At 54.5% G+C, this 21,948-nt stretch overlaps 1 protein-coding gene across 1 annotated transcript in view; it reads right to left on the minus strand.

Moving 5' to 3' along the window:
- ADAMTS8 (ADAM metallopeptidase with thrombospondin type 1 motif 8) overlaps positions 1–21,606 on the minus strand; it is a 33,678-nt gene extending 12,072 nt beyond the window's left edge. The window contains exons 1-5 of the mRNA XM_075909634.1: positions 20,519–21,606; positions 6,106–6,345; positions 4,382–4,514; positions 2,751–2,918; positions 1,825–2,123 (exon numbers count right to left, since the gene is read on the minus strand). Of these exons, the coding sequence (XP_075765749.1) occupies positions 1,825–2,123; positions 2,751–2,918; positions 4,382–4,514; positions 6,106–6,345; positions 20,519–21,142 (1,464 nt within the window). The 5' untranslated portion in view covers positions 21,143–21,606. The remainder of the gene's footprint in view (positions 1–1,824; positions 2,124–2,750; positions 2,919–4,381; positions 4,515–6,105; positions 6,346–20,518) is intronic.
- Between the last annotated feature and the right edge of the window lie 342 nt (positions 21,607–21,948).

Consider the following 21,948-nt stretch of genomic DNA (forward strand, 5'->3'; position numbering starts at 1 on the left):
CCTGATTCACAAGTACTCGTTTTCCATGTCTGCTCCCAGCGGGAAAGAATATGACTCCTCGGCACCAGAACAGGCTACTCAATCTAGTTCAGACCAGCAGAACCCATAAAGAAATCACCGCAGAGTTCATCGAGGAGCTGGCCATGCCCAGCACAGGTTTCATTGCAGCCCATCTCAGCCTATGTCTACACTCGCGGCTTCTTGCACAAGTACAGCCGTTCTTGCACAAGAATCTGCAGAGCGTCCACACTGCCCGCCCACTGTTGCGCAAGGAAATTTACAGTACGGCGTGGTAAGAGGGGGCTCCTTGTGCAAGAGCTACGCTCTTTTTTTAACAGGTGTAAGCCCTCTTGCGCAGGAGCTCTTGCACAAGAGGGCAGTGTGGACACTTGGCAGGGATTTCTTGTGCAAGAAAGCCCTATGACTAAAATGGCTACCAGAGCTTTCTTGTGCAAGAGAGCGTCCACACTGCCACGGGCGCTCTTGCGCAAAAGCACAGCTTGCACATGGCAGTGTGGACGTTTTCTTGTGCAAGACTTCTTGCACAAGAACTCTTGCACAAGATGTTCTTGTGCAAGAAGCCGCCAGTGTAGACATAGCCTCAGTGTCAAATGCTATCCTAGGACACCCAGGCAAATCCAAAGACTCCGATAAGCCCCCCGCTTTCCAATTTCATAACATGAGCCGTTTCATTTATAAATCGCCAGGCACGGAGGAGCCCAGTTCTAACCGGTAGAAACCTGGGATCCATGTTGGACTGCAGAATCAGAGCTATTGACACAACCGGCAGTTAACACTCGTACCCAGAATATTTCCTCATCTTGTCTCTCCCTTGGAGCCAGGCCGAAACTATTTGGTGTTTGACCTCCCCATCCTTGGATGCAGGCAATGAGGAAGCAGAGTCTGAGTACAAGGGTACGTCTACACTAGCCCCCTAGTTCGAACTAGGGAGGCCAATGTAGGCATTCGAAGTTGCAAATCAAGCCCGGGATTTAAATATCCCACACTTGATTTGCATCTTCCCGGCCGGTTGCCATTTTTTGAAATGTACAAGTCCGGACGAACTACCCGCGTCTACACGCGGCAGGGACCCAGTAGTTTGAATTAAAGCCCGAGTTCGAACTACCTGTTATTCCTCCTGGAATGAGGTTTAACTGGTAGGTCGAACTAGGGCTTTAATTCAAACTACCGGGTCCCTGCCGCGTGTAGATGTGGGCAGTTACTTCGGACTGGTGGAATTTAAAAATGGTGACCAGACAGGAACATGCAAATAAAGCCTGGGATATTTAAATCCTGGGCTTGATTTGCAACTTCAAATGCCTACATTAGCCTCCCTAGTTCAAACTAGGGGGCTAGTGTAGACATACCCCAAGGGAGGGAGTCGGGACTTCTAGAGTTTAACCCCATCTCTGCTAGTGAGTTGTCACGTGGCCTTGGGCAAGTCACTTTGGCTCTCTGCCTCAGTTTCCCCATCTGGGTTTGATGGCACTTCCCTAGCTCTCAGGGGGAATCCTGGAGGTTTAGCAGTGTACAGAAGTACTAAGTATTAATGCTACTTGGACGGCAAACTGTGGCAAACATGGTGTTTTCCTTCTGTGTCTGTACAGCACCCAGCCCAATGGGACCATGATGAGGCCTCCCAGCGCTCCCACAAGACACATGGTAAATAATAACCATGGTAATGACGCCCTCAAGGCTGGGCAATGCGTAAACCTCGACTTCTCGTTACAGATGGTTGATAGGAAGATCCCGGGCAGATACCAGCAGGCCCGGCTCATCAGCCTCATTCTGGCACAACAATTCTTCGAGAGACCCCCTCTTTACCTGGTGCTTCCTTGCTTCCTGCGCCACGCAGTGGCCATCCCAGCACAGCCTGCCCGCTCCGCAGGGGGTGCCATCCGCCCACGGCAAGCTGCCGTTTTTGGTGTGGCAGAGGGGCTCCTTGGTGTCCATCCGGCACCACAGCTGGGCGCAGACGTCCTCCTCGGTGGTGTTTGGGCAGTGCTGGAACGTCTTGCCAAAGATCTGCTGGCACTGGCGGTCCAGGTCGTACCTGGCCAGTTGGCCGGGAAGGTCTGTGGGGAGGGCGAGGGGTTCGGTGGGCGCGTCGAGCAGACAGTCACCTGGTTGGCGGAGAGAGCAAAGCAAAGTGAGGCTGGGGGAGCAACTCCATGGCGGCGTAACCCTGGACTCGGTTCTCTCGCACGGCCGGGCGGGGCTGACGTTATTACCCCTCCGCCGGCCCTGGGCAGCGAGCATCACGTCCCAGGTGCCCGTATCCCAGCGAGGCAATTCCTCAGCTGCCCCCCGCGGCACAAACCTGCCTCTCGCTCCCTCGCAGCGCGGGGTGGGAACGAGCCGAGCCGCGAGGAACGTCCCAGCACAGGGCGTCAGCCACGGCGAGTTACAGGCCGAGCGGCGGGCAGAAGACCGGGGCGGTAGCTGGGCGTCTGGGCTTTCCAGGCTTTGCCTGGCTCAGAGATCAGACAGGCCCACAGCCTCCCTTTCCGCTTCTGCATCCAAACGTGCCGCGGCCCTCGGACTGGCCAAGCCCCACCGGAGATGACGCCTGGGCAGCCAGTGGAGGAGGCAGCAGGATTGGAGTCAGCAGCTTCCGGGCCCTAGTGATGCAGCCTGGGCTTTTCACAAGCGCCCAGCGGGGTAGGTGCGTGGCTGGCCCTGGGCGACCTGTGCGGGCCTGAGTCCAGCAGTTTGGAGCAGGGCTGCGGGGGGACCGCACGGATTCCTACCGTGTCCCCCGTCCAGAAAGTCGGTGAGGTACATGGCGCTGCAGGGGGACCAGGGCAGGGTCTTGTTCACGTGGACGAAGAGAGGCGCCATCATGTGGTGCTTTCCCAGGGGCCCAAAGAGCCGCTCGCAGGTCTTGGAGTCGTCGTGGGGCATGCTGAGCACGTGTCCTGGGGGCGGAGAGAGACGGCGCGTTAGCAAGCCAGCTTCCTCCCTCCGGCTGTCCTCGCCGGCCTGCACCCCCTCTGCGTGCCCCCCGCGGGGCCGGTGACACTCCCCGCCCTTGCCGGGGGTCGGCCCCTGACGGGAGAATGCCTGTGGGCTCCCAGGAGAGCGTCGCCCATGGGCAGCACCTCTCCTAGGACAGGGGAAGGCAAAACCAGGAACCTCCCCCAGGCCCTGGGGCCCAGAGATCCAGAGAGGCTCCTCTGAGGGCGGGGGGTCGTGCTGTGGTCTGGGTGGTATAAGGGCTGACTGCCCTTGGCCCTGCCCCTCCTCCCTAGACCCCACCCCTTCTGGGGGCACGGTGCCCGACCCCCCCACACACAACTTAGCCCCATGGTGCTGTGGCCTCCACAACCAGGGAGATTCAGGAAGATGCATGAATGAAAGGGGGAGACTGCGCGACTTGCCACTCTGCCACGAGCTGAGAGGTGCCCCCGGGCGTTCTGTGCCTCCAGAGCCGCTCCCCTGAGCCGCTGGGCCCAGACATCGTACCCCATGGGGTGAAGTGGGCTCAGGAACAAAGCTCAGCAACACAGAATCATAGAATCACAGGCTGTGTCTAGACTGCAGCCCTTTTCCGTAAAAGGGATGCAAATTAGACACATCGCAATTGCAAACGAAGCGGGGATTTAAATCCCCCCCGCTTCATTTGCATACAAATGGCTGCCGCTTTTTTCCGGCTCGGAGCTTTGCCGGAAAAAAGCACCAGTCTAGACGCGGCTCTTTCGGAAAATAAAGCCTTTTCCGAAAGATCCCTTATTCCTTATTTTAAGAGGACCTCAGGAGGCCAGCAAGTCCAGCCCCCTGCTCTAGGCAGGACCAATCCCAACTAAATCAACCCGGCCAGGGCTTTGTCAACATCTCCCCCCCCCCCACCCAGTGCAGCCGAACAGCCTGTGAGATCAGCTCCCACCGGGCACAGACCTATCACTGGGAGCAAAGGACCACGATGAACATAAAGAAAGGGGCCTGCAGTTCTTGGGCTGGATCCGCAACTAGAGCAAATGGTCGGAGCTCAACTGAAGTTTTAAAGAAGCCCTTTGGTGCCATCATCTTCGCACTCTGGGGGCGCTACCCCGACTCACCTTGGCTCTGCCTTTATTTAGTGGAGCAGGGACAGGGCTGTCTCTGTGCAGTACCTGCCCCAGTTGGGCCCTGGCTAGACACTAATAAACATCATTTTAAATACTAATTGAAGTCAATGGAGCGATGCCAATTTACAAAGGAGCTGTGCCAGTTTACACCAGTGGAGGATCTGGCCCTCCAGTTTAAACTGCCCCTTCCCAGGCCCCCTGACTTGGGACACTCCAGAGCTGAGAGATGCTGGAGCCGTAAAGACCCTGCCGTGGATTCCGCCACAGTGGCCATACTGGCTATCCCTCAAGTACGTGCCCTACCAAGTAGTTACCTAGTTCATGAGCCAGGGTGTAGGCAGCCTGCAGCCCCTCATCTTCAATCACAGAGCAGCTTTTGTTCGGGTCGCACATGGTGCCGATGTCAGCTACTCCCAGGGTGTCACAGCTCTGGAGCCCACAGAAGTCCTGTGTTTGAAACCAGAGCCAGGAGAAATAGAGTAAGAGAAAGTCTGGGCTCTCACGCTGTGACATGGACTGATGGCCCGTGCATCTGAACTGGAGTTCATTTGCAAATTCAATACTATCAACTTAGGACTGAATAAGGAGCTTAAGTGCTTAACGCACCACCAAGGCAATTTCCCCTGCCTTTGGTATTCACCTTTCCACATCAACTGCTGTGAATGAACCACATCCACCCTGACTTGATTAGCCTCATTAACACAAGTAATTTCTTTCTTTTGCTGTTATATCTACCTCTGCCTCTGTAACCGCCACTCCCATTCATCTGATGAAGTGCCTTTTACTTACAACAGCTAATAAATCGGTTAATCCCTAAGGGTATGTCTACACTACCACCCTACTTCGAACTAGGGTGGTAATGTAGGCAACCAGAGTTGCAAATGAAGCCCAGGATTTGAATTTCCCAGGCTTCATTTACATCTTGCCGGGCGCCGCCATTTTTAAATGTCCGCTAGTGTGGACTCCGTGCCGCGTGTAGCCACGCGGCACAGACTAGGTAGTTCGGACTAGGCTTACTATTCCGAACTACTGTTACTCCTCGTAACAACGGTAACTACTATCGCCTCGTAGTTACTCCTCGTAGTAACGGTAGTTCGGAATAGGAAGTCTAGTCTGAACTACCTAGTCCGTGCCGCGTGTAGCCACGCGGTACGGAGTCCGCACTAGTGGTCATTTAAAAATGGTGGCGCCCGGCAAGATGCAAATGAAGCCCGGGAAATTCAAATCCCGGGCTTCATTTGCAACTCCGGTTGCCTACATTACCACCCTAGTTCGAAGTAGGGTGGTAGTGTAGACATACCCTAAGGTGCCACAGGACTCCTTGTTGCTTTTGCTGATACAGACTAACACGGCCACCCCTCTGAGACAGCACAGATTTGTAGGCATGTAGGGATCTATGTATTGTTCATGTAGGACAACACTCCCTGGGAATGCAGGAACCCGGGATACTCCTACCACTAGCTTTTCCTTGTATGTTAACCCTGTCTTGCTCCGTAGATTGCTGAAAGAAGTGTCTACGTCTGTATGCTCGTGCCAGGACATGGCACTGCACATTAGAGCTTTGCTGTCTCTAAATCCCATAGTTCTGTGATAGGAAAACAAGTAAGGCAAGAGGCGGCCTATTAACTGACTACTGAGGTTGCTAGAACGTCTGGTTTGCTGAAATTCACTGGCATGGGAGCTGTGGGTTCCCAAACAGTTTTCTCCTCTTCCTTTCCCCTGAAGTTCTCTTTCCTTTGTTGGGCACCAGATGATGGACCAGAAAAAAAATGTTTCCCGGAGAGGAGGGATGGATTTATGGGGTGGGAATCAGGAGATGGAGTATAAACTCCCAGCTCTGCCTCAGAGTCCGTGTGATACCTCGGACACAGTCATGTCCTCTCTCCGGGTCCCAGTCCCCCGGCGCTGAGAGGGAATGATAGTCTGCATCTTTGCGTAGAGGCATGCACAGCACCTAGCACTGCGAGGCGATTGGACTATCTCCCTCTGCACTCCGGGCCATGCCCAGGTTAATCCCCAAGACTCTGCCCCCTCAGACCTGTCTGGTCAGCAGGACGGCGGTGTCGTAGTGCTCGGGGTGGCGGTCACTCGCCGGGTTGAAGCGCTGCTGCCAGCTGCAGAAGTTGCGCAGCGTGAGGCCCCCGTTATCGGACACGTCTGGCCCCGCCTTCTCATCCTCCACCACCAGCACCTTCACCACCACCAGGCTGACGGAGTTCTTCAGGCTCGGGTGCTTGTAGAGCCGAGCAGCCACCGACATCAGGGTCAGAATGTGGTTCTGAAAGGAGAAAGGCAGACGGGCCGCTGGAGGGTTACGCCTTATGGAGGGGGAAGGTCAGCACGCGGCGTGAAGCCTGCCCCTTTCTATTCCTAGTTAGGGCTCCGTGAAACCCTGGGCATGAGGGCCGGAGCAATGCCACCGTCACCGGCACTTCCATGGCATCTAAAGTGCACTGGGGGCTTAACAGCCTCCTCGGCACAGTCCATAGGCCACATCGTCCATTGCCCTGTGCTCCGGGCGGTCGCTCACACCAGACCAGAGCGGACATGAAATGCTCACGCCTGTTCCGTCCCGGTGTGAATGGCAAGCCAAGATGCAAGACAGGAAAATCAGATCCCCTGGGGCTTGGCGGATCATAGTTAGGCTTGTAGTACTGCTCATCCCCTGCACTGCAAATAACACCCAGCAGCCTGCAGCAGCTCAGGAAAAGGACGTCGAAGAGCTGAGGGCCATGTTTGTGTGTTCCTAGCTGTAGCATGAACCATGGCCTCGTTTTCCAGCCCAGCCCTCTAAAGCCAGGGACCAACCCGAATGTTACCATATTAACGGTATATTTTCCATTCTAGTGCTGTGTCTAACACCCACATTTCTATGTGGTCAGCATGGTTTGACCCCAGGGCCTTCCGCTCCAAACGACGGGCCTCTGTTCATTCAGCTATGGCAATAACTCTCTTAACTAGCTGCAGTAGAAGGTTGTTAACCTCTCTGTGGACCTGCCCCTAAAGGAGGCACGACATATACTCCACAAGCATTTTAAAGACCCATCCAATAATGTAGCTTTTCTACGACTGCAGTCTGGCCATGGGAGGGCAGGAGAGGTAAATCTCGGTAAGTCTGTCCACTTTAACGGAGAGACACCGATTTTCCTTAGTGGAGTATCTGACCCCACATCTTCCACTCTACCATATTGTGGAGTATTTGCTGGCCTTAGCTCTCAGCTCCAAATATGTGCTCTTTGAACACATTCTCTTCTCCTGAAGGGTGGCTCCATGATTCCCAGGAGACACGAGCGCTGCAGGAAATAGCTGAGTTATTCCAGCAAGCTCTGAATGCTGTGCTACTTCAGTCTAAGCCATGTGTGGGTGTTATACTCCTGTGTTATTATTTGTGAATGGGATTTGTTCCTATAGCACTTATGCAAGCTGCCAAGCATTTACTCCAGCGGCCTTCTGCGGGGCCGAACGGGAGAACTAGAGGTTACTTAATACGTCAAACGCTCCAGCAATGTTTAGGTTGATGTAAACATCTTATGGTGTGTTGAAATTCCTCCTCTGTTTGGCACCGCCGCACGCAATCAAACTCATGAGAAAAAAATGCAAATCATTACACAACAGCGTAAGTCCTGGGAAGGAGAAAGTTGCTGCTACTTCTCACCTTAAGTCTCACCTCCCTGACTTTAGCACAATGATTTCATTAGATTCGATTCAGACCTAAGCACTGAATTCTGCTCCCTCTTGCACCAAGGCCAATCCACAGCAGTGCTGAAGTCAGCAGGGCTGCTACAGATTTTCACCAGTAGCAGAGGCCAGAATTTGGCCCTGTGAGTTTAACAGTCTCAGCCCTGGCTGGAGTGACTAGCAGCCCGTCCTACAGAACACATCCGGTCCATTGTCCCAGTGGGGAATAAACAACTCACCATATGCACAGCCTTTCCTGGGCCAGTGATTTGCATGGGACTAGCTAAGTACTATTTGCTTCAAAAATTAGTACGACTTCCCAAAGCCCGCATGTAAATCAGTGGGCATGATGGGAGTCTTGCTGGCATTCAGTGACTCGAAGGCCTTGTGACAACACGGCACCTCTGGCGCCCTTTGGAACGTTCCTATATAAATAATGTACCACATGACTTTCATCCCCCATGATCGCAAGCCACTTCCCAGACTGCACGTGGAGATCAGCCATTGTGATAATGCAGCCTGTTCTGGGGTGGAACGAGACAGCTGTTTAACAGTAACGCTGCAACAATACTAAGGATGTGAAGGGAAGAACACCATCACCAATTGAAACTCCAGGGAGTGGCAGGATTCGGGAGGTGGAATTTAATTAACCAAATGGAAACTTGGCTGACACACTGGAGTCAGTATCCCTATTCTTATGAAAAGCGGCACTTCTAATTAGCAAAATACAGGCAGGACTAACTGGTGTACTGGGCTACCTTGAATCAGCGCTATATAAGCAGGACATTCCTAGTTAACTTGAATCATTTGACAGCATTTAGTCTGCAACAGATTAGCCACATGAACAGACGTCTAATTTTAGCAATATGCACATTAGTCAAAATTCAGTCCATTAGCTTTACAGCAGACACCGGAATGAGCGAGGGGAGCACGCACTAGACCTGTTATTCAGACTGGCCCGACTTCCATGATGTGACATATGGCACAAGCGCACAGCAGATTTAGCAAAGAATCCACTGTCAAGGCAAGAAACGTGCGCTCAACTGTGCACTGACTTACTGTCATTGCTCCCGAGGACATTTGGGGATTCTTTATCTCTGCCTCCAGGTAAAGTCAAACTGGCACCCTCATAAACCTGTCACATAGTGGTGGAATAATGGATCTAAGAAGGAATCAATATGTCACAAAATTGGGGGTGATCTGGACAAACTGAAGAAACAGTCTGAGGTAAATAGGGTGAAGTTTAATAAGGAGAAATGCAAAGTGCTCCACTTTCTGGGTCACACATACAGAATGGGAAGCGACTGTCTAGGAAGGAGTCCGGCAGAAAGGGATCTAGGGGTCACAGTGACCACAAACTAAATATGAGTCAACAGTGTGACACTGCTGCAAAACAAGCCAACATGATTCTGGGCTGCATGAACAGGAGTGTTGTGAGCAAGACACGAGACGTCATTCTTCCGCTCTACGCTGCGCTGATTAGGCCTCAATTGGAGTATTGTGTCCAGCTCTGGGCACCACTTTCAAGAAAGATGTGGAGAAATTGGGGAAGATCCAGAGGAAAACAACAAACATGATGAAAGGTCTAGAAAACATGAGTATGAGGGAAGACAGAAAGAATTGGGCTTGTTCAGTTTAAAAAAGAGATGACTGAATGGGGACATGATAGTGGTTTTCAAGTATCTAAAAGCATGTTATAAGGAGGGTGTTACAAGGAGGAGGGAGAAACATTATTCTCCTTAACATCTGATGATGGGAGAAGAAGCAATGGGCTTAAATTGCAGCTTCCTGTCAGGATGGTTAAACAATGGAATAAATTGGCTAGGGAGGCTGTGGAATCTCCATCTCTGGAGATATTTAAGAGCAGGTTAAATAAACATCAGGGGTGATCTAGACGGTGTTTGGTCCTCCCATGGGGACAACGGACTGGACTTGATGACCTCTCAAGGTCCCTTCCAGTTCTAGTATCCTATGATTCTGTGATTCTATAATGGCCTCTAATCTAAAGCAGAAAGTTCTCCAAAGCACTTAAATACCTATACAAACCATCCAGGAATTCACAACACCCACCACCGAAATGCAGCTGTCTCTGGGGTGGAATATGGTAGCTGCTTAAGTAGAACAGAGCAATTTTTTGAGGAATGAGATAACAAGACTGGAACCAGAATGAGAATTTTGAAGGGTCTGAAAATAATTACCTAAACTGAAATATAGCCCAGGCATTTGGGATTACACCTCAATTCTTGCAAAGAGTGCTAAGAGATCTTTTCTGAGTCAAAAGGTCCAGAATAAAGGAACATGCGTGGCTGGGTAGGCTGATTTGGGAGAAGGCACAGTGGGGTTAGGGTTAAATTTCTATTTCCGCCCTGTATCTGCAAACACAGAAAAGAACTGGAAGGCAAAGACAGAATGGGAATTGAACAAACAGCTATTTAGTGAAGATTAAAAGGTCAAATTCACTTGTTCCACCATCTGGTGTCTATTTATACCCATGCTCAGCTGGTGCTGCAGTACATTCAGTTTCAGCATGCAAGCAAGGGGTTCAGCGGGCCCGTCATAAGAATCTGGCTGCTCTTGGGAAAGAAGAGCCAGTTCAGAGACACCTTGGAATCGTAGGGGGTCCACAGAGGCAGTTTCTCAGCTGAAGACAACCTCTGACGTTGTTTGACCCAGCTTGTTCACCCCCCTTTGCACCACTCCTAACCCTACCAGTCTCTGTATTAATGGCCAAGGGGGGGTGTAACCTCTCCCTGTCATTGGATCTTCATGGATTCCCCTTCACGGTGACCCTGCTCCTATTGGGGTTCGGGAGGTGGGTGGGCGTTAGCCTGCCCACGTCTAAAGGACCCTCCCCCACCCTAGAGGGAGGGTCCAAAGATCCTTAGACGCCAACTGATTCCGGGGGACAAATAAAGAGAAAAGAGGGACGGGTCTGAAGGTCAAAGGGCTAAAACGAGGGAACCGGACGGGGACACCGAGCAGAGCCCCGGACAGCGCCCACTGCCCCTTGAAGGCCTCGAGAGGGCCAGGGGACACAGCCCAGTGGAACTCTGCCCGGATGCGTGAACGGATTCAGGAGTGGAGATAGGCCCCATAGTCGCGGGCCCCTCCCTCACCAACCTCTGCTCCCTGGTCTTGTAATGGGCCATAGCCAGGAGGAGGACGACGGGGCAGTCCCGTGACACAGATGGGGGTGTGTGTAAATTAGTAGGTGAGGGGGGAAGTGCAGCCAGACCCTCAACAAGAGGTTCTGGAGGAGCCGAAAGAGGGGCTGTACCTTGGCGCGCTCGAGGTAGACGTGCGCCAGGGTCTCCCTCTCGCCACAGAAGGGGCAAGAGTCGGGGACCGGGGTGAACTGCGCCAAGGACACACCCGTGCTCACAGCTCTGTGGAGGATTCTCCAGCTGGATCCCCAGCAGGCCAAAGTGGAGTAGAGACTGGCCCGCCGGGGCTCCCCACCCTCTATTGGTGGTAGGAGGTCCCGCCACTTGGCACCTGAGCGGCACACGAGGGTGGGGAAGTGAAGAGTGTGAAGCACGAGCATGTAGAGATGACTTTTTGGGGCACTTCGAAAGGGGACCGGCTGCAGCGTGTGCAGCTGGATGGAGTGATGAGGGGAGGGTGGCTGGGAAGGCACATGGGGCCAAGGGCCGATGGAGAGATCAGAAAGGCCAGGGGTGAGGGGTGGGCGGGGTGTGTCCCGGCTGCTGGGGAGGCAATGTTAGGTTCAGGGAATGGGTGAAATCAAGACTGAGGGGACCAGAGCTCATGAGATTCAAGTCTTGGGAGCTGGTTTTTGCCATCTCAGATGGCTTTTGGGGGTCAGGAATGTTCTCATGAGATTTCCACCAGCCTGCTCAAGAACCCGCTCTCAAGATTTCACTCCCACCTTTCATGAAAGGGAGACAACCGATCCTTTCCATCTTGGATCTGACTTTGGAACCTGATCCTTCAGTTTCAGTCCTATCTGGGAAGATGGATCAGGTTCACTATCACATCCCCAGGGGAAAGAGAGAGGATCTCCCCCCTCTCCCACCGGGCACTGGTTCAGCTGCCTGGTTGGGTAGATCAGATTTGGCCCATACTGCAATAAAGAGAACAATGCAAAGTGGTAAGTTTCCACTGTTTAATGGAGCCCATGAGGACTGTCCAATTGTCTGGGAGTGGTTGTGGGGTTGTGATTCCCCACTCACTGCAACGGCGAGAAAACCATCTTCCACTTAGTTCCCCCCAAAGGAGAATCAAACTAGGGAACACATCAGAAAACACCATCCAGTGACCCACACTTGACGACACACCAGACTGAGGAAGTTATGTGGTGCCTCAGTTTCCCTGTGGGAATAATGCTGTGGAAACATCAGACCAAGGGGTTTTGACCCACAGAAGCTGATGCCCAAATAAATCTGTTGGTTTTAAGGTGCCACAGGACTCATCATTGTTTTTACAGATACAGCCTAAGACCCCTCCAGGACGTGTGGAAGCAAATATATTAATTACTACTAGTTTGCTGTCGTGCTCTGGGAGTATTAGCAACTCTTGCTCAGCTGAGTTACTAAGCGCACAAACTGCCTTGCCGGCAAGGAATCCACGTGCCTCACTGGCCATGCCAGCAGCTCTCTGCCGCTGACCCGTGTGAAAAAACGCAAACCATTACAGATCATGAGATTGCTGCTAGCATCCAGCACTCCACAGGGGGGAGGGGATAAGATGGGAGATAGCAATGTAAGCAGTTATATTTAATTCACACACATCGAAGGGTTTCATCTGACTTTAAGGATTCATGCAAAACCCCTCTGCACACACCTCTGAACTTGACAAAGTTTTCCAAATATTGTTTCAGGAGTAGGGTAAAAAACACAATGAAACTAACTACACACACACATCTATTGTAGGGCTGGAGTGGACTATGCACACATTCAACCTATCTGTTACCGTCGGGTTATTTTTATAGGGCACCCCCCAGTCCAATATCTTATTGTAGGATCTGCACTCTGCTTTGCTCTCGAAGGGCTGCTTCGTAGGCCAAATCTCCAAACTGCAGCTGATAACTGTAGGGTCACTGGAAATGATTTTTCTTCTTAGACGACAGCATTTATGGGTGGAGAAATAAGCACAGGGCATTCTGCCTCCAGACAGACAACGGGAAGAAAACAGATGGTTGGTGTATAGACCTGATGAACCTGAAAACAAGTCCTTTAAAAGCTGGGCAAAACCGCCCAGCAGTAAGCAATGATGTGATACTCCTGCCTCTCTCACAGCATCTCCTTCAGTGTTTTGAAGGGGGGGACCAGGGATTTCCTAGCTCAAAGCCAGGCTGCAGTCAAAGACGAGCTGTGGACAACGCAGGGGCAGAAGGCAAGGCCTGGTCAGCCCTCCTATTTGCTTCTCTGCTGGATCCTGCCCTCCTTCTTTTCTTTGTTCTGTCACATGTTTTCGCATCTCCCTGTCCTCTGCTCCATCTCTTCCTTCCTTCCCTTCTGTCTAATCCTTCCCCCTCAGCTCTGCCTCTCTTTCCACCTCTTCTCTCTTCTTTGTCTGGCTCCTTCCCTACTCCAGCTCTGCTCTCCCTCTCCTTCTCTTCCCTCCTCGCTGAATGTGCCAGGCTTAAGGAGCTGGGAAGGCTGCGAGGTTTGAGGTTCGTATCTTCTGCTCCTCATACAGGGCCCACCTGTGACCTAACCAAATGCCCTAGTGGCTCAGTGTTTGTACAGCAGGGCATGAAATCCCACCTGCTTTCTCTCTCCTTTGAGACCACAGCATTTCAGTCACCACAGTCCTTTCCAGATCAGGCTGACCCACCGCCCCACTCTGTAAAGTCAGCCAATATCATTAGCCTCATTTTAAAGGTGGGGAAACTGAGGCACAGAAGGGTTTCTTGGACAAGGTGACACTGCTCGCTAGTGGCAGAGCAAGGAACAGAGCCCAGGCATTCTGACCCCACAACTCCTTGCTTTCGTTACCGTCACCCAGGAAACCCGACTCATTGGCCCACCCTCTAACCTGCCAGAGGCACATCCAAGCGATGAAGCAACGTCTCTTTTCCAAGGGAGCTCTGGACAAGACTCGGGGCCACGTGTGTTTTGTCTTCGGCCATCGCTGCAGTTGTCCCGGGCGAGGCTCTTTGCTCAGCGTGGGGGAGTTACACACACATCCCAAGGCATGAGATGCAGCGTAATAGCAATGATCTCCTACCCTGTGCATTTCATACCAAAGTGCTTTCTAATCCAGTCGCTTTGCCAGCAGCCAGCTCGGGGGTCAGCTGTGGCAGCTGTTTGACATTATGCTGCAATCCAGGCAGGGAGAAGGAGAAGAATCCCACATCCAGTGCAGAGAAATTGGGGGGAGGGGGAGCAGAATGTATTGCTCCCCCTCTGGAATATGCCCCTAAACTCTTTGCTCAACCTAGTCTTGGTTCTCTTGAACTCGGAGTTCAGGCTGCCAAAGTAATCCCCCTCCCCTGCGCAGGACCACGGCCAGGCGGGAGGCCCGGAGTGGAGAGGCCAATGCATTGAAGTTCTTCTTTGCTTTCCTCAAGAGCCGCAATGAAAAGCAGCCGGAAACAGCCTGTGTTAATTGAACCTTCAGAGGTGGCCCTCGTGGACTAAAGAATGTCCCTTTGTCTAGTCTGACTGCACAATCAGAGAAGGAGGGCTGGCTCCTTTTGTCCCCGGATTAATTGAACTCTCTTGTGCAAACTGTGAAAAATCTTGCCATAAGCCGGGGAGAGAGAGGGAGCGGGTACCAGGCGATCTGAGTTAGCTCCATCTCAGACACATCTGGAGCCGGCTGCTGTGGTGACCAGAGAGCACAGCGCGGTGGGAAGCAAGGAAACAGAGATCTTCCTGTTTGCTGAGACTGGCCACCCGCACCAGTGAGAAGCCTCGGGTGATATTTGCAAAGCCACTTACGGGTTGGAACATCCAGTTCCCATTGGAGTCAAGAGGTTCTCGGTCCCCTAGGAGACTTTGGAAAGTTCACCCTCAGATTTTATGGGCTGCAGAACATTCATCGGCGTTGCAACAGCCATTTGGTGGAGGGGAACTGCTAGAGGCGACTCGACCAGCAAGATCTGGCTGGGCTTAGCTCACCTGCTTAGGTCCGTTTGCACAGCTAGAAAGCCGTGTCCCACCTATCTGCAACAGCCCGGACTTTCGACTGTAACCTGATGCCGTACAGCTCCACATTCTGGGTCCCTACCGGCTGTTCTCAAAGGGTACGTCTACACTGCAACGCTATTCCGAAATAACTAGCACTATTCCAAAATAGCTCGGTCCGCGTCTACACAGCAGGCAGTTATTTCGAAATAATGTCGAAATACTGTCAAGCTGGAAGGCTTCTTACTCCGACTCCTGTAACCCTCGATGTACGAGGAGTACGGGAAGTGGGGGGAAGAGTGCTCGATTTCAAAATAAGTGCTGTATAGGCACTCCCAATTTCAAAATAAGCTATGCAATTGATGTAGCTCGATTTGTGTAGCTTATTTCAAGTTAAGCCCTGCTGTGTAGATGCACCCAAAGAAACCAGATTATAACAGCCCCCTCATGAAGCTTTAGAGCAGCCCTGGACTGTCAGGAAGAAATGCTAAAGTCAGGGTGGATCTCACGACTTACTCAGAGACACTGGTTGTATGGTGAGTCTGGGGATATTTGGTGCTTTTTCAAGCCCCAGCTGCTGGAGTCAGGGGCATCCAAGTGAGTCCCAGTTTTCCATAAGAACAAAGAAAGAGTCTAGCCCTGGTGGCTACGGAGAAATGCTTGAGGACATGGCCCCAATGCACCAGGAAGGCTCAGAGACCAGATGGCCAAGCAAAAGGGCTTGAGGTTTATGATCATTTGAGATCTTCTGAGTGTGGAAAGCTTGGGGGTTGGCGACACTGGAGCCAAAGCCCTCCTGCCAGCCAAGCCAGCCGAGGACCCTGCGCAGTGGGATGTGCCCTGACTCTGCCACTGCCTAGCGGTGCTGCCTTGCGCAAGTGAAAGAGGCCGGCCTTTTCAAACCTCCTCCTTGCTTTGCTAATGCCAAATCCCTGGGGGCCCCGGGAAACCAGGCCCAGCGAAGTCAGTGGGAATTGTGGGTGCTCAGCATCTCTGGAATAGTTAGGCCCTAGTTCTTTCCATGCCTCTGTTTCCTCAGCTGTTCATAAGAAGGCCCTGTTGTGCTCATGATGTTCACTCACCTTTGCAAAGGGCTGCGGCATCTTTGGAGGAGACATGCAGAGCAGCATGTGCCTAGTGCAGGCATTTGTGTCTAACTGTAGACTCTAACCACCCTACAAACTAGCGGTCACTACATGAAATTAATAGGCAGCAGGTTTAAAATAAACAAAAGGAAGTTCTTCATGCAGCGCACAGTCAACCTGTGGAACTCCTTGCCAGAGGATACTGTGAAGACCAGGACTTTAACAGGGTTTAAAAAAGAATTCATGAGGTTAGCTCCATCAATACTTGAGAGCCAGGATGGGCAGGAATGGTGCCCGTAGCCTCTGTTTGTCAGGGGCTGGGAATGGATGACAGGGGAGGGATCACTTGATGATTCCCTGTTGTGTCCCCTCCCTCTGGGGCACCAGGCATTGGCCTCTGTTGGCAGACAGGACACTGGGCTGGATGGACCTTTGGGCTGACTCAGTGTGGCTGCTCTTATGTTGTTCTGTTACTGCGGATGCCCTCCTGCCAAGGCCTGAGCACTGTCCAAGAGCTGCTGAAAGCTCCCACGCCTTGTCAGGTTGAAAGCGCTCAGCGCTGCTCGGGAGCAAGGCCACAACTGCAACGCCAAGTGCTCCCTGGATAATCTGATCCAGAAAAGGGATGAGCTGTAGAAAGGCTTAGGGCAGGAGTCTGCTGTCACCTTCCCCCCAACGTCACAGTTATTCCTGATTTTACACCCGTGTAAAGGGGGAGCAGAGCCAGAACCGGGCTGTCTGAGTTCGGCTAACAGCGGAGCTAGTTGTGGAAGGATGGAGCAAATGGAAGGGAATGAATAAAAGCAAATCACTGATAGATTTCCTTAATAGTAGCATCAAAGAGTACGTCTACACTAGCCCCCTAGATCGATCTAGGGAGGCTAATGAGGGCGACCGAAATTGCAAATCAAGCCCGGGATTTAAATATCCCGCACTTGATTTGCATGTTCCTGGTTGCCATTTTAGAAATTGACTAGTCTGAAGTAACTGCCCGGGTCTACATGTGGCAGTGAAACGGGATTCCGATTTAAAGCCCCTAAATCGAATTAGCTGGTAAATCTTATTGCAGGAGGAATACAAGCTAATTCGAGTTAGGGCTTTAAATCGGAATCCCGTGTCACTGCCGTGTGTAGACGCAGGCAGTTACTTCGGGCTAGTCAATTTCTAAAATGGCGACCTGCAGGGAACATGCAAATCAAGCGCGGGATATTTAAATCCCGGGCTTGATTTGCAATTTCGGTCGCCCTCATTAGCCTCCCTAGATCGATCTAGGGGGCTAGTGTAGACGTACCCAAATTGGTTGTAACTACGCTGTTCTGACTCTCCTCTTACGCATTCCCAATGCCTGACCCATTCTAGCTATGGAAGAAAATAGCTTGTACTATAAACAATGCCTTTGGCCTTTCCTAAATATTTGGTCATTTAAGTGTTGTTACGGGAAGAAAAGCAACTATGTAAATACGGTCCCTTCTCGCACAACATTTTTGCTGCCTGAACATCCCGTCAGCTGCGCTGCTCCCACTGACACAGGCTTGTCTGCATCCCACCGGCTCTGCAAAGCCAGCCCAGCTACGCGAGCGTGAGCCAAGCTGATGTGCCTCGTGCATTACGCACGGAGCTTCCGCGGCAGCGCTCTGCCGGCGCACTCTGCGCGTTCTGAGCCCCAGCCCTGGCGCCCGTACACTCAGCCCTGGGGCTCTCGGGGGTTTCTCACCCCAAAGGTTGATTGTTTTTAAGACAGAAAAAGCACATTGCTCCCCCTTCGCCCCTCCTCTCCAAAAAGCCCCGCGAGGAGGAAGAGATTCCCTACCCCGCCCTGTTTGGGGATTAAGCAGAGAAATCGGGGGGGGGGGGGGGGGAGGGGCCAGGATGGTACTCGAGTAGGCCATGCTCTGCCCCAGATGCTCCGCTGGATCCGGAAGCGCCCCCCTGAACTCACTGGGCTCAAATCGCGCCTTTGCGAAGGAGGAGCCGGAATCCAGCCTCAGCTGCGGACTGTGGAGTCGTTCCCGCTTGCGCTCCCCTCGCACTGCACAGCTTGGATCGGGAGGGGGCCCCGCCCCACTCTTACACATCGGCCTGGCTGACTCAGTGCTTGGCCTCTCCATTCAGACTGAACACGGGCCGGGGGGGGGGGGGAGATCGGTGCTATTGGTTTGGTGCTGCAGTCACCTGGGACCTGGGCTCGTACCGGCCCAAGGACACTTCTGCCGTAGAAGAGAGCGCGTCTCGCCGGGCAGGAGCTGGGGAAGAGTCGCTTTGCCGTGTGGCACAGGTGCCTACGTGGGGGCTGTGCTAAGGGCGAGCAGGGGGCTAACCCAGGCAGGCCGGTGCACTGTGCCGCTGTGCCTCGCATTACTTGCCGGGCTCCAGCCCCAGGGGGTGTTCAGTGAGATCCAAGCGACTGAGACATTGCCCCCTTCTTCCCCTCCCCCTCCCCAAACCCTGTCCTCGGAACCAGGTGAAAACGCAGCACTTTCTCCTGGGTGAGAGGCAAGCCTGGGCCGCGATCACCCCATTGCCAGACACACTTCCTCCACCTCCCTCCCCTCAGCGCTCCTTACTTCCCCGGCTAGCTCTGCAGCGACAGGCTCTCAGACCCTGCACAGTGGGCGTGGGGACCCCGAGGCCTCCTCCCATCCCTGCATCAGAGTCATTTGACGCCTTTGTAGCTGCTGGATGAAGGAAGGATGAAAGGGAAGGAACGAGCCGCAGCTAGTGACAGTGCTCGCCGAACAGCTGAGGCTGGGGCCAATCCATTGCGAGCTGATCTACTCAACGGCCTGGAACAGTTTCAAAAGTTTTCCTTTCAGGCTGAAACTGCACCATTGGTCGGCTGGAGCGCAGCCAGCTTTCTGAAAGCTTCCTCAGCGCCCCTTCAGCGATCTTGGAAAGTGTTTTCCTATCGAGTCATCCAGTCAGGTTAAAACACCCCAAACCGCCCTACTGTCGTGGGGGTGGGAAGCGGAGGGCGGGGGGCGCGAAGGCACAAACACTGCTGGGCAACAGCGGAGTTTGAAAATGTGTCACACTTCAGATGCAGCCGGACATCCGCGAGGGCTGTGCAATTGACCAGGCTTAGAAAGGACCATGCTCATTACGGGTCTGAAAGCTCACCTTGTTGATACTGTCAATCAGTTGGGCACAGCCAGGGCTGGGCATGGGTGACAGGGATGGATCACTCCCAGTGCCAGGTTTGTGTACAAGCTAAGTAAGCTACAGGGTAGGGCCTCTGGTTATGAGGGGCCCTCTCATTTAAAAATACTCATTTTTCATCGCCCCCTCACCTGTGTACAGGTAGACATGCAAATATAAAACGTTATTATTTCTGTGTTCATTGTTCTTTCTGTTAGAACAATCCACATTATTTGGTATGCGATGGGCCCTCAGCACGTCTCAATCTAGCCCTGCCTGGAAGATTCCCTCTGGGACACCTGACCATGGGCAGACAGGACACTGCGCTAGATGGACCTTTGGTCTGGCCGCTCCCATGTTAACCTTCAAGAGTCCCCTCTTTCCTGGTCTGCCTGCCACACGCTCACCCTTCAGCCCTACGACGCATCTGGAAGCCCTTTAGGAACGTGGGGTAACTCGCCTTCTGCCAAGAGCCCAGTGAAATTAAGAGGAGGATACACCTGTCCGGGAGGAGAGGGAGCGTGCCACAGTGTCTCTCAGAAATCGGTCCCTGCTACGAGCAAAGGGGCGATGGAGAGGTGCGCGGGTGTACGCCGCTTCCTGTGGCAGCCCAGTACGTCTCCTATCACAGGGCTCCATGCGCCCGCTTGAGAGACCCGCCTGCGGTCCCCAAAGGGGGACTTCAGGGCTCTCCCTCCCCACCTGCCACCCATCGAGGGCATGGAGTGGGCGGCGCAGCAGAGCCCTAACAACGCCACCCCGGGGCAACCGGCAGGTTCCCTCCTGAGCCCCGTCTCTCTCCTCAGTGGGGCCAAGTGTGGGACAGACAGGACCGAGCCCTCCAGCCCTAGCGGTTCCCTTCCCCTTCCCTGCACTTTCCTTGGCTCACTCCCAGCTTGGTAACCCTCCCCCACCCAGCGCTCTCTCCCCTAGGCCGGGTCCCTGGGGAGGCAGAAATCAGAGCAACCCCGGAGCCTGGCTGCTGCCCACCTGCGCCTCTGATGGGGCCCCGGGGACCTGCGGAGATGTACATCACCTGGGGCCAGATCCTGCCCCTCACGTCCCCACTAGGGGGGGCTGGCACTGAGCCAGGCACCGAACGCATCCATGGAGGGGACCTGCCGGGGTGTGTGTGAAGAAGGCGTGTGTGTGTGCGCGCGCATGTCCAGGTGTGTCTCCGTGAGTGTGTGTCCAGGTGTGTCCGCGTGTGTGTGTGTGTCCACGTGTGTGTGTGTGTCCAGGTGTGTCTCTGTGAGTGTGTGTCCAGGTGTGTCCGCGCGTGTGTGCGTGTCCACGTGTGTCTCTGTGAGTGCGTCCAGGTGTGTCCGCGTGTGTGTGCGTGTCCACGCGTGTGTGTGTCCAGGTGTGTCTCTGTGAGTGTGTGTCCACGTGTGTCTCTGTGAGTGTGTGTCCGTGTGTCCAGTCGTGGTTGTGTCTATGTATAGAAGCATCTTCTTACCTTCAGCTCTTCCCCGTAGAACTTGACCATGGACGCGTCCGCCACCAGCAGCGTCTCCACGAAGCGCGCCTCGGACACGAAGCGCTTGGCCCGGCCGCTGCTCCCCGCGGACGGCTCGGCCGCTCCTCCCGGGGCTGCCCCTTCGGCGCCCGGCCCGGGCTCGGCCCCCCTCCTCCGCTGGAGCCGGTGGGGCTGGCTCAGGGGCTCGCCAGGCCCGCGGGCGGCGGGCTGGAGCAGGTACTCGTCCCCGTCCAGCAGGAAGGAGCCGCGCAGGCCCTGGCACAGGCTGACGGCCGCCAGCGAGCCGGGCTGCGCGTTGACCGTCCCGGAGTAGAAGCATCCCCGCAGCGCCGCGCCGACCTCCTCGGCCCGCGGGCCGCCCAGGTGCTGGATCTTCAGCCCGCGGGCCAGGAAGCTGGCGTCGGGCTCCAGCTGCAGCACGAAGTCGCGGCCGAAGGCGGAGAGGCCGAAGGCGACCTGCCCTCCGCCCCGCGGCGCCGGGAGCCGCACCGGCACCACCTCCTGGGAGTCCGCGGGCTGCGCGGGCAGGGCCCGGGCGTGGCACAGCAGCAGCAGCAGGGCCAGCCCGCCGGGCGCGGCCAGCTCCCCGCGGGGCCGGGGCATGGATGCCGCGGGCCGGGGCCGAGGAGGTGCGAAGCGAGACCCCCCCAGGGACGGGCCGGGAGAGCGGAGGGAGCGGGCCGGTGCCACGGCCGGAAAGCAGCCCGGGCGGAGGGCGAGAGGGATGGAGGCAGCCAGCGCCCGGCGGTGCGCTAGCCCGGCTCCCCGCGCCTCTGCAAGGCGGCCGCCGCCCGGAGAGCCGCAGCCGGCTGCTCGGGCACCGTGCGGGGCAGCAGGGGGCTTCTCCCTCGCCCGCAGAGCTCGCTCCGCTCCGCTCCGCTCCGTTCCTCCCCAGGCGCCTCCGCCAAGCCCTCTGGAGCGGCCCCTCCAAAGCCTTCGCAGCCCCGCCGCCGGCTGCCGAGCCCGCCGTATTTATACTTTCGTCCCCCGGTTTGACACAGGAGGGTTATTTTTGATCCCGCTCGATTCCACTTCCCCCTCCCCTGGGACTCGGGGAAGCAGCAGGAGAAGTGAAAAAGGAAAAAAAAGTTTTGGATGGAAGTGGAGCCAATCAGGAGCCAGCAGGACCCGCCTCTCTTGTTTAAGTGTCAACTCCAGCCTTTTCTCCCCCTGCCTGGCTCGGTATTAACCCCTGCAGCCCGGCCGCCGCCGAGCTCACAGCGAGAACGCGCCGGCTGGGGGCTCCGCCTTGGTTTACACCGGGGTGAGGTGCAACCCCCTCCGGTTTCACCCACGGAGGCCCGAGTGTCATACCAGCGTCAGACCCTTGCGATTCCAGGGAGAGGCCAATAGACCCCGCGAGAGCACATTCCCTCCCTTACCTTCCAGGCAGCATCTTGCTCGCTTTT

This window comes from Pelodiscus sinensis, chromosome 26 (assembly GCF_049634645.1).
Source record: "Pelodiscus sinensis isolate JC-2024 chromosome 26, ASM4963464v1, whole genome shotgun sequence".
Classification (NCBI taxonomy): Eukaryota; Metazoa; Chordata; order Testudines; family Trionychidae; genus Pelodiscus; species Pelodiscus sinensis.